The sequence below is a fragment of the Hemicordylus capensis genome, chromosome 4, assembly GCF_027244095.1.
Source record: "Hemicordylus capensis ecotype Gifberg chromosome 4, rHemCap1.1.pri, whole genome shotgun sequence".
NCBI lineage: Eukaryota > Metazoa > Chordata > Lepidosauria > Squamata > Cordylidae > Hemicordylus > Hemicordylus capensis.
The window spans coordinates 43904216-43917087 of record NC_069660.1 but is presented as its reverse complement, the minus strand read 5'-3'; the positions used below and the strand labels follow the sequence as shown (position 1 = coordinate 43917087).

The 12872-nt window shown below is 45.8% G+C and overlaps 1 protein-coding gene across 4 annotated transcripts in view; it reads right to left on the bottom strand.

Annotated features, from left to right (window-relative positions):
• DLGAP4 (DLG associated protein 4) overlaps positions 1–12872 on the bottom strand; it is a 536166-nt gene that overhangs the window by 152028 nt on the left and 371266 nt on the right. For all 4 annotated transcript variants that reach the window (XR_008320783.1, XM_053313662.1, XM_053313661.1 and 1 more), the window contains one exon: positions 4627–5676. Coding sequence is in view for 3 of the 4 variants with exons in the window: in XM_053313662.1 (XP_053169637.1) it covers positions 4627–5580 (954 nt within the window). In the remaining variant the exon portion in view is untranslated. The remainder of the gene's footprint in view (positions 1–4626; positions 5677–12872) is intronic.

The following is a 12872-nucleotide window of genomic DNA, read 5'->3' as shown; positions in this document are numbered from 1 at the left end:
ACTACTACTACTACTACTACTACTACTACTACTACTTCTTCTTCTTCTTCTTCTTCTTCTTCTTCTTCTTCTTCTTCTTCTTCTTCTTCTTCTTCTTCTTCTTCTTCTAATGTTCTGGTACTAGACCTTGCATCTCCCCTGAGTCTAAAAAAAGGTGTTATTTCTATATCCCGCCCTGGCAAAACTGATAACACCCTATAGAAAAACATCCCCCATCTACAGCACTTTCCAGAGGAACTCTGTATAGTGCTGTAAGGCAAGAGGCTCACGCAAACAAGGAAACATGGTTTGCAGTCGGGCACACTTTATAACAGGGATACGCAACTTTGGTCCTCCTGCAGATGTTGGACTACAACTCCCATCACCCTATGGCTGGGGGTGATGGGACCTGTGGTCCAACAGCAGCTGGAGGGCCAAGGCTGTGTGGCCCTGCTTTACAGGATTGTATGAATAAGCCCTAAGTCTCCCAGGCCACCCCAGAAGGTAGAAATGTACCTCTCCATAGAAAAGCTAGGATTCTTCTGTGTCCGATTTCTGTGTCAGATGAGACCCTACTGCCTCCTAAGGCTATGAGATAGCACTGGGCTGAAAGCTGCAGCATGAAGCACAGGAAGCTGCCATATACTGCATCAGACCATTGGTCCATCTAGCTCCATATTGTCTACACAGACTGTCAGTGGCTTCTCCAAGGTTGCAGCAGGAGTCTCTCTCAGCCCTATCTTGGAGATGCTGCCAGGGAGGGAACTTCAGGGATGTGCACGAGCTGTTTGTGCACTCGGGGTGGGGCAGGGTACCTTTAAGATGCAGGTAAGGAGCTCATTGCCTATTTGCCCCCACCCTGCTGCTTTCCCCCCGCTGATGCCCATTTTAGAAACAGTCACGTGGGCTTCCTGTAGCCCTGCGCAGCATTGGCATGCAATGGCCAGGGCGCATGCGTGCCGGCCACGTATACCAGACATTGCAAAGTGTCAAGCTTACATCAAACTCAGAAAAGCTGGTGGTCTTGGATATTTCAGGGAGCCTGACTAAACTATGTTGGATTAAATATTTGATCATAGATTTTATTTCCACTGGGAGATGATACATTGGCATCCTTGGCTGCTGTTACCATGCCATCCAAGTGCAGCTGCAGATGGCTTTGGAGAAAACAAAAGAGATGGGAAATTCATGAAAATGCCTTGCATTATGAAGTAGGGATCAGTGATCGGTTTCTCACATAAGCCCTATTCAGTAATCATGCAAAGCATGGATGCTGTACCTAGGGATACAGTAGTGCACCAGCCAGGACTGTTCCATGCTGGATCCAGGTCAAGTGGAAATGCCCGCAGCAGCAGCAGTCCGCTCCAGACAGGGAAAGGAGCAGCCCCCCCCCAAGAGATGCTGGCCCCTGCCCTCTTTCAGCAGAGATCAGGACGAGAAAGGGGACAGGACAGGACAGAAGTTCAACTTTTTGCTGCCTCTGCCCAGCAGCAGCAGACTCAGCCTCTTGGCTCTAGAACTGAAACCTAGGCAAACTCTGCCTACCTACCTGCTGGCCGGCCAGTTGGACTAAACCTCAAACCCTTGATAGCTCAGGGGAGTGTTGATAGTGCACACAGGACCTGGAAAATGAACACCCTTCCCAAGCTGCCGATGACTCAAGCACTTTGGGGGAAAGAGTGATGGTGAGCCTGGGGCCCAGGGAATCATGGGGACTGCAGCAGTCAGCCTGGTCTAGGGTTACCTCTCCAAATCGGGGCACCCTAATTTGCATGCTATGCAAATTAGTGTGCAAATAATTCACATGCTGTGCAAATTAACGGATGAACTGTCCAGTTGACTTGTCTTTGCTCTGGATATCTACCAAAGAAAAATAATTTTCTACCAGGAAATACCATGAAAATAAATGAAAACTACACAAAGTTTGAGATATTAATAGCAGCAATAGAACAACAACAAAAAATGCACTGAGCTTTTCAATTTGCACTTATTGTGTAATCCTATACACACTTACTTGGAAGAAAATCTGTTTGACACCAATGGTACTTCCAAGTAGGCATGCATAGAATTGATTCCACTATAAAGCCAAAAACCTTAAACATTACAATACACAGGTAGGCAGTGATTTATATCAAAATCAAGCTATCCTCTCAACTGCCCTATAGAGATCCCCTGCTGACAAAGGCAACATTCTTCAGGAAGATTACTTATTGTGAACCTCTCCCCGCCAGCCTCCTGTGCTTCACCTGCCCCTCTTCAAGTCCAGTGGTGGAGCAGAATAGTAACCGGACCTTTTGCTCCATAACTCAATTTCTACAAGGGCTAGAGCTTAGTTGTTATTGTTGTTTTTTAAATCAAAGCTGGAAATCCTGGCTAATCTGGGGAGGCTAAGCAATCTGGGTGACTTGCTTCAAATCCGGGCACTACCCGGAAATCCAGAGGAGATGGCAACCTTAGCTTGGTGAAAGGACAGCCCTGGCCCTATGCCAATGCGCTGCATAGCCCTGACCTCATGTTGTCTACCAGCACAGCATTTGTTTGTAAAGCCAAAAGCTGTACTTGGAAACAGTGTGGGGCCAGGGTTATGGGGAGCATCAGCATGGAAGGCAGGGTTTGCCAGGGCATTTTGGTTTGCTAACCCTCTAGGATTGGCTTGGAATCTCCAAGAATTGACATCAATCTCTAGGAAAGACTGAATACTGGGGGAAACAAACTTCCAGGTTTAGCTTCAGTTCACGCTAGCAACCCTAGGTGCACTCCTGTGGGTGCCGCACCAAGGAACAGTGTCCATGCTTTCATTTAAGAGAACGTCATCTTTGCCACAATCCCCTCCGCCCATTGAGAGCATCCAGAGAGGTTCGTCTACAGTTGCCACCGGCCCGTCTGGTGGCTATGCAAGGACAGGCCCTCTCCATTGCTAGCCAAGGCTTTGGAATGCGCTCCCTGCTGAAATAAGAGCCTCCCCATCTCTTACAACTTTTAAAAGGCCAGTCAAGACACCTCTGCTCATCCAGGTTTTTAATTAGATTTACAGTTTTCATAGTTTTTAATTCTTTTAAATGTCTTAAATTTTAAATTATTTTAGTTTTTAAATTTTGTTTTAATTGTATTTTTATTGTAAACCACCCAGGGATGTGAGTTTTGGGTGGTATAGAAATTCATCAAATAAATAAATAAAAACTGAAAAGGGCTTTGCAAGGCTGTGATACCGGACTTTGGTCTGCTTTGTACTCATCCCCAAGACTAAAGGTTGATGGAAGTTGAAGTCCAACAACATCTGAGGACCAAGGTTGAGACCCCATGCCTTATACCAACCCTTTAAGGTAGATCCGTTGTATCATTATTCCCACATTGGAGATGAGGCAGTGGAAGTTGAGAAGTCATAAACTGCCTAAGAACACCTACTAAGTTAGCAGAGGGGTGGGATTTGCTGAGGACATGCTAGTTCAGAAATTCAACTCTCTTGGCTGCTCTACTCAGCCACAGTCTACATGTGATCTCATCTGTATGGTGAGCTCCCTTGCTCCCTGCTGTACTGTGACACGTGAAAACACTCAACAGAGAGTTGCAATGTTTTTGTGACATCACAAGGACTGGCTCTTGACATGGATCATATTACCCCCGGGACCTATATGAGTAATGCAATCACGTGAAGCTATAGATCTTAACATTTGGCTCCAAACAGAAATGGAAGTAGTTCTCTTTTTGTAGAGAAATCCAAAAGGTCATCCACATGACCTTTTGCTGGGCCAGGGAGGGCAGACGGGGGGGAGGCAGGATAGTACATACTTTCCCCTCAGATGATCGAGTGGCAATTCCAGCCACGTGGCTTGTGCACCTACATGACTGGCACTGCCACAAGCCACGTGGCATTCTGAAGGCCAGGAAAATGTGTTCCGGCCTCCAGATATCCCACAATGCACTGCACAATGAGCAGGGTGTACTGAGGGATTCTCCCGTGAGTCAGGTGCTCTAGGCACCAGGCTCTGTGTCTGCTTGGGCTGTATGCAGCCCAAGCAGACACATGACCCCAGACCTTTTACCCAGGTAAACGGTAAGGTAAAAATCCTGGGCTACATGGGGAGACAGTGCTGGGATTGGCCCCGATCCAAGCGCTTCCCTTGAACAGGGCCCCCAAGTCTGATCATAACACATCCTCCATGGAAATCTGCTTTAGCCCGACAGCATTAATGGACCAACACCCCAGTTCTCTATTCTTAATCCAGAGCAAGCTAGAAACGAATGAATCCCACTGAAAATTAATAGAACTAAAGTTAATCATGGGCCAGCCTTATTCCTTTGTTTTAAATGGCATATGCATTCTAGCTGGGTGATTTGCTGGATTGCCACCAATATATTTAACCTGAAGTTACTTCAGCAGTAACAACAGGAACGACAGTCATCTGTATTAATCCAAGAAGTCAGCCTAGAAGATCTCCTCATGATACTAATCTAAATATACAAACCCTCTATTGTAAATTTCCCATCCAGCCCACTTAGGCAGGAGCAGAGTAGGGTGGCTTGAACTAATGGATACATGGAATGAATTATTCATTTTGCTACAATCCTGTTACCTTCCTGCAAACAACACCCTTGGCCGCACAGAATCAGAGTGCCCTTTATAAAACATTCATGCGTGGCACCCACCTGCAAGTATTGATAGGCTAAATCTTGATGGCAGGACTTGGATTTCAGCAGAGCTCTGTCGATGGTAGCGGAAGCCTTTTGGCACATTTCCCGGGCATGGCTGAGCGTGAGTGTGGACCAGGAGCCTCTTTTGATGTAGTTGGACTCGCTGCTTATGGGGATGTTGGTGCAGGGGGTGACCTTGAGGTCATTATTGCTCTTGGAGGATTTCAGCATGTGTTCACTGATTGTGTTGTAAGCATGCATGAAGTACCTAGGCTGGCTATGATCAGGCTGCCTGCCAAGGGTCATGAGGCCCATAGGGTTACGATAGTTGCAGGTGTCGCTGTCTAGATTGTCATCCGAGCTCCACCAGCCCGATATGTTGGATCTGGTCCTGCGTTTTGTCTCAGTGGTTTTCGCCCGGTCCTTACTCTTGCTCCTGCGGTTCTGCTTTGAGTCCTCTGTGCCTTTCTTGCCGTTCACACTGCCTTTGGAGGCACCCTCCAGTGATTGTGACTTGGCAAAAAGCTTTTGGACTGAGTGAACCAAGTGCCGGATTCTCCCAGGGCTCTCGCTCCGGTGTTTGGTTTCAGAGCTTCTCTGGAACTGAAGGGTGCTGAAGCCATCCCTGTGGATGGGCAGCTGTTTCTCAAACTGGTCTAGGAGGTTGGCAGGAAGCCTGTTGATCTTTGTGGCTTGGGCATGGCTTGGGAAGGGGTTCTCGTCTGGCACCTCAAAGTGGGAGTTGTAATGGATCCGTGGAAATGTGCTACTGTTAGAAATCTGATTGTTGAGTGGAAGGAGACAGTCACTATGCAGGGAGTTTGGGGTGGGGAATTGGGGGTCCATTGTGTAGGAGTCTGTGGGGCTAAGGAGATAAGGATTCCTGTCTTGGGTGGCATAGAGAGAGTCTTGAGGGGAGTCCAGGTTATCAGAAAGATGGCGGCTTCTGTTATCTCCTAACCCCTTCATGGTGCTAAGGTTGCCTAGAGCATTGCTTCAGGAGGAGGGTGCTGAGTGTACTTCAACCCAGTTTCTTGGTCACTCTCTTTCCTTCAGGAAATTTGCCTAGAGCCAAAGAAGAGAGAAAGATAGATTAGTAACTAATGGACAAATGCATTCTCAAAATCTCTCTACTCAACGCTCTAATCAACACAAATACCATGGATATAGCTAGAATTAATACTATGGCATCCAAGAGACTTACAAACTAGAAAGTCATTCAAAACATAACATAGATTTAAGTTGCTCTGCTTTGGTAACTCATCTGCCTTTGGAATCCCTATAATGGATCTGCTTCATTTCACTGCAAATTAGCAGATCATCCAACACTAAGTTGATTCCTATGTAGAATATGTTTCCAGTTGTTCTCTAAATAAGAACTCATTTTAATTGGCCAAGAATGTAAACATATCTGGCAATTTGCTTGTGCATGTGCATGTATGAAATCATGGATTCAGATTAGTAGAACAATCCATTAACTTTACAAGCAGTTACTTCATAACCACCTTAATAAATGGAAGAGAGCTCCAGAATCAGCCTGCATAACCAAAGATTAATTTGTCCCTGCAGGAAAACTCAGTGGTCAATATGAAAAGCTAGTTTGGGTTAGAGGTGTAAGGAGAGCACAAGAGGGGTTTTGACAGCCTGATTCACACCCAATTAAGGCAAAAGCGCTTAGATTTCAGCCAATTAATTAATGAGACTAAACAAGCTTAAATCCAAGAATTGAGATGTAAGAAAAAATATGTATGAAAGGTCAAAATATCTCTTTCTTCTCCACCCGTAAGGATTTGTTACTGGTAGTGATAAGTGACAATGCTGCCTAAAGGTTTTGTGAGCCTGGACCCAGTTTCATAGCAACTTTTGGAGTATGAAAGGGCTGTGCCTTGGTAACTGCTTGCAGAAATAGGAAAGGCTATGTTATCTATTGATTTGCATCCTTATAATTTCTGACTTGGCAATTGATTTGGCTCCTTTTCCATTCCTCATCATGCTATTGTGCATGAGGCACTCCAGGGTTTAGAAGCAAGCAGCTGTGAGGCGCTCTCCAATTCACTGTGATGGAACTGATAAGACTGCGAATGAGAACTTGCATAGAGATGAGGCAAGTGACTCGATGGAGTAGGCAGTTGGGGCAGCATAGCAATGGGCCATGATTTCCCCCGCAGCAAAGCTGATTGGACAAGCAGAAAGGTCAAGGAGAATTCAGGAGCATCAATCATGTTTTTGGGCCCTGGAACATCCATATGGATCGGCCCATAAATATGTATATAAGAGAGGAAGAACACAGAGTCCTCAGCGCACAATTCCACATTAGTAAGAGCGTTTGCAGCTATTCATGCTAAGATAATAGCCATCAAATCTTCCTTCCTGATTGCTGCAAGCAATTAGCTCCTACCCTAGAGCAAAGAGTTTCTTTCATCCTTGCAGAAATAGCCAGGTGCATTATTGCATTTTCATGCCTGCTTTCTTTAGAAAAGTGAGGGATTTGGCCACCATCATCAGAATTGGGAAATGATCTTGATAGGCCATCTGTCCAGCTTGGCTCACTTATGGGGCCACAAGTTGTGCAGGCCTGATATAGGAAAGGGCATATGTATTACAAGCCATGCGCCACAAGGGAAAAGCCCATTCTTCACACAACACTGATGTCCCCATGTCTACCCGATAGAGGGCACAATCCATAAGGATGTTCTTCTGAGCATGCCACAATGAAATTAATGGGGCTTGCACAAAAGCACAAGTTGTGTACTTCCTATGCATTTCCATGGAGTTTAGGCAGAAGAACATCCAAGCAGATGTTCAATGGGCATTCATTCCTTTGTCACCCACTCTTGATCGGAACACAGCTAAAAGATGAGTGATTTCATTTTGCTGAAAATTGAGAATTGCTTGCAGTCTACTGTCACAGGTCAGGTGTCAAAGAAAAGTGCAATGAAAGCTCTGTTCAGGCATTGAAATGTAGAGTGGTTGAACATGAGTACAGCACCTGAAAGGGATCCACAAATCCTGCCCCCAGCACTGTCAATCATCCTCCTGCCTGGCTCTTCATGCTTACAGCGCTTGTCTGAAGAAGTGAACGCCCTAAGAGTGTCCATCTCCATTTCTGTGACCAGCCCCAGCCTGCTGGTCACGGACATGGGGGTGAATGGGCCAAGGGCACACACACGCCTCTTCAGATGAGCTCCCTAAGCGTGAAGAGCCAGGCAGGAGGATGAATGACAGCTCTGGAGGTGGGATTCTGGACCCCTTTAAGGCTCTGTACTTGCAATCACTCGCTCTACATTTGAACTCCTGAACAGTGCTGAAGGGTTTGTAATTTCGATTATCAAAGTTACACCTTGCCCTACATCAGGTCTGCCCAATTAGTAACCTTGTAACACAGCCACACTGTGGCTTTTACTGACCTTTTTTACTTATAACCTTTTACTTAAAAGGCTTAGCCAAACAATGGAGACAAAAGAGGCACCACCGGACCTTTATTAACCATGCTATTTGACAGGCCTGCCAAATTCCCAGAGGGCAGCAGGCTGTCCCACCCATTCACTTAATGGCTTACCTGAATCACAGACCTTTTCTTAACTCAGGCAAGTCATCAGAAAGGCTGTTATATTGGAGAGCTCCCCAAGCTAAACAGTCCACAAGCCTTGTATGCCAGCTCACCAGGGGCTCCATACATTTGCTTTTGTTGCCGGCCTGGGGCTAGAAAACCCCTGCCTGGTGGGCTGTCAAACACCTGGCATGCCATAACACATGGCTGCAATTTGGCCCAGCAGGTCACAGACTATGGTGGCTGGTCTTATATCCAGTGATTTGACATAGTACATCCTGCTTGTTCTTGCTCTTTAGTTTTGAAAACATGGGCCAACATTCTCACTAATAGTGAAGAGACAGTGTGTGCAAAGCACTTCCATAGTGTTTAGTAATAAGAATGTGCATAAGAACATAGGAAGAGCCTTGCAACATCAGGCCCAAGGCCTATGTAGTCCACCATCCTGTTTCTCACAGCAGCCCATCAGATGCCTCTGGGAAGACCACAAGCAGGAGGTGAAAGCTTGCCCTCTCTCGTGCTGTTGCTCCCCTGCAATTGGTATTCAGAGACATTCTGCCTCTGGACCTGGAGGTAACCTATATCAATCAATCAGTTTATTTGTTTAGCCATTGTCATAACAAAAATATTTGATTCAAAAACTGGATAGTCAAAACTATATAAGAAAATCACAGGATAGTCAGAAATACAAAGATTGACCCAGAATAATTCAGTGCAGGGTTGTTTCAGCTTGACAAATGTCTTGATGGCTGAAACTAAAAAAAAAAACTGGCTACTTAACATGAAACCTGATGTCAGCTAATAAAAAAGAATATACATAGAACCTGGTCTTGTGGTAGCAGCATGACTTATCCCCTTAGCTAGCAGGGTCTGCCCTGGTTGCATGTGAATGGGAGACTTGATGTGTCAGCACTGTAAGATATTCCCCTTAAGGGATGGAGATATTCCCCTTAAGCCCAAACTGAAGAGAGAACGAAGAGCTGGGCGTGGCGAGCACTCAGCAGAGCATGTAGGAGCAGCAGCAGAACACACGTGTGTGAGAGAGATCTCGTTGCCTGCCCTACGCAAGCACAAGTGGGGGGGGGGAGTGCCAGCCAGGAGGAGGGACCGTCCAGCTGGCCAATGAGGAGCAGGCAGGATGGCTGAAAGGCAGCAGCACGGCGCCTGGAGTGGATGCAGCGCCACGGAAGCACTCTCAAGCACCATGCCAAGCAGCATCAAGGCAAGCTAAAATTGGGGGGGGGGGGCACCCGGCACCGGGGGGGGGGCAGTCAGTGGCATTTTGCGCCCCCCCTCAAGTGGCACCCAGGGCACGTGCCCTGCCTGCCCCCCCCCCAGGTTATGCCTGTGCATATGAATAGGAGACTACATGTGAGCACTGTAAGATATTCCCCTCAGGGGATGGAGCCGCTCCGGGAAGAGCATAACGTTTCATGTTCCCTCCCTGGCATCTCCAAGATAGGGCTGGGAGAGACTCCTGCCTGCAACCTTGGAGAAGCCGCTGCCAGTCTCTGTAGACAATACTGAGCTAGATGGACCGATTGTCTGACTCAGTATATGGCAATTCCTATGTTCCTAAAGGATAAACCATAAACAATGGCCAAATAAATACATCACATAATCCATTGTATAGAAGTTACAGCAAAAACAACACACACACACACACACCCCAAGTCTTCCACTTCCCCCGACCCACATGGACACAGACATTCTACAGTAGGAATTCCAGCAATATGGCCTGTCAACACAGTGGATGGTAATACATTAAACCTTGCCAGTGAAAAAGCTTTCTATCCTAAGTCTGGTCTCTGTCCAGTTTGATGGATAAAGTGTTGGGAATGATGATGAAGAAAGATTAGGACAACTATAAAGAGGAGAACAACATTTTCTGGCAGAGACCAATGTACATTGGCTATCTATGTCTAGATGTCTTTGCCTTAGACATGTTCTGGCTTTATAGTAACCTAAAGAAAGTCACCTTAAGTGGCGCAGCAGGAAAATGCTTGACTAACAAGCAGAAGGTTGCCGATTCGAATCCCCGCTGGTATTATATTGGACAACAGTGACAGGGGAAGATGCTGAAAGGCAGCCATCTCCTACTGCACAAGAGGAGGCAATGGTAAACCCCTCCTGTATTCTATCAAAGAAAACCACAGGGCTCGGTGGATGCCAGGAGTCGAAATTGACTTGACAACACACTTTACCTTTAAAGAAAGTATCAAATCCTAGGAAAGGCCAATAGTATTCAACTCTTGTTGCCAATCTTTAACCAAAGAAGACACATAGGAGTTAGTAAATAGTAAAGGGAAAAATCCTTGCAGTTATTAAACACAGCCAGGAATTTAAAATGGCCACTCATGCTTGACTCTCAGTATTTGGTGTGCCAGCTTCCAGGATAGCATAAAATTGGCTGGAGGTAACCTACAGTCATCAAGACATAATCCAGAGTAATGTTGCAAATGCGAGAGAAGTTGATTTTTGCCTATTTCTCCTTCCCCCAGGAGTGTTATTTAACATATGAAAATATGTCCCTGAAAGCTGACATATCGGGGACATATTTTCATGCTACATAGTGCTTCCAGTGGGAGGAGAGATCGGTGCAAATTGCCTCTCCTGCACACAGCACAACTCTGTGTTAATAAACACTACTCAAGCATATTGCACACAGCACCTCTCTGTGGGGATGTTGGCCATTGTAATTGGAGCTCCTTTCATATGATAATATGAAACTGCCTAGTACTGTCGGACCATTGGTATTGATCTAGTATTGTCTACACTGATGAACACTAACTATCCACGTTTTAGAAAGAGCTTTTTCCAAGCCCTAACTGAAAATGCCAAGGATCAAAATATTTGATTCAAAAACTGGGTTGTCAAAACTATATAAGAAAATCACAGTATAGTCAGAAATATATAAAAAGAGGGAACTGAAAAGAAAGATTGAAAAATAGAAAGAGGGAGCTTCTTCATGTGAGAGCTTCACCCAGTCCCCAGTGGGGGGCACCCTTTTGGCAGTCAATGAATCCATGAATCCTTTTGGGCAGTCAAGAAATGTGTGTGGGAAGGAGTGGAGTTGTGCACCATCCCTGCCTCTGAACTAAACACATTCATTTGAAGCACTGCACAGAGTTTATGCACACCTTCTAGTGAAGACATGAGGCTGGGAGTGGAGTCTGCCACCATGACTCTACTTCTTCCCCCCACCCACCCCAGGCACATTCGGTGTACTCAGGTTTAAAGTCTGAACATGGCTAATGGTGTTGATTGGTTTGAGGTGTCTGGATATGTGACAGGGTTTGGCATACTTTTTTGGGGGGGGGGTACTCCCCAGTTATATGGACCTATATAACCCCCAGCGAATCTCTTTCTCATTATAAAATATCTTCCTGACTCAAGCAGTTTTGCTAGGTCCAGGATAAAGTAGCTAAGCCAGCAATGTTCTTCAAGAGAACTTCCTATAATTGTTGTACGGTGGGAAGACTCTAAACTAGTGGGAACATCACTTTTGTTTCTCTTTCTCTTTCTTCAGTAGAGTCATGTTCAACACCTGAACAAGCGCTTTCCTCACAGAGCCGATAAGAACACTGCAAGCTAAGCAAGCAGCCATTAAAGAGGGCCTAATGAGGCAGAGCTGGCTAAAGGCCAGCATGCTGCAAATTGGAGGATCTTTGGCATCTACAGTAATCCCTTCTTGAGTCCCTGGCTCAGTCGGTGATCTCTGGCCAATGGGTTAAACTCCTTGGGTGTCTGTCAAAAAGCAAGTGGCATGGCTGGGTGAAAGCAGAGACCCCACTGAGAAGCAGCTGCTGCCTCTTCTCAAGAGCTTTCCCAAGGGCATTTGAGGAAAGGGGGATAGTAAAGAAATAGAAATCTCTAATGAACAGAGGCAGAAACTTTGATCAGCATGGGGTGAAGTACACAGTCTTATGTACTTCACAACACTCAAAAAGTGCTGCATCAGGAACATAACAGAAATGTTAGAACGTAATACACTGAAGTGGAGGACTGAAGCTAGTATCCCCCCCCCCCCGCTGCCGGCTCACCACTGAAAGTACATTTTATAGGGAGTGTTTAAAAGCAAAATCTATATGAAACATTCCAGAGTTTTTGTACAGCATCCATGAGGCTCTGGTACTGAAAATTATAGGCAGCAGACTTAAGGCAAGCACTTCTGGACTTGCCACTGAATGATGTGACCACCACACCATGCAAGCAGTCATGTAAAAATGGTATATATATATTTTTTTGTTTGATCATTGATGTTTGACTGGTGGGCCATGACCACAATTGGCCACCTGCTATCCTAAAGCATGTCTCAGCAGCACTGCTGCTACCATTTTCTTAAAACAATTTTGTAAAGCAAAGGAGAACTGGAGAGAGAGAGAGAGAGAGAGCACACAAACAGAATAGGAGAAAGATATGAAGAGAGAAAGGTAAGAGCGACATATGTGGTTAAAATGGTTCTCATGGTGCAGGTAGGGGTTAAAACTGGATCCTTGGTGTGAAAAGGTCATGCTAGTTTTGATTACAACATGGAGGACACGGTTGTTCATGAAATCATCCATTTTCAGAGCCACTACCTCTGATTGCTAGATGCTGAGCAATAACAACAGGGGATGAACATTGCTATGTCACATGCTGTTTGTGAACCTTCTCAAAACATCAGCCAGCCAGTGTGGTGTGTGGGTAGGCAGAGTGCTGAGCTAGATGA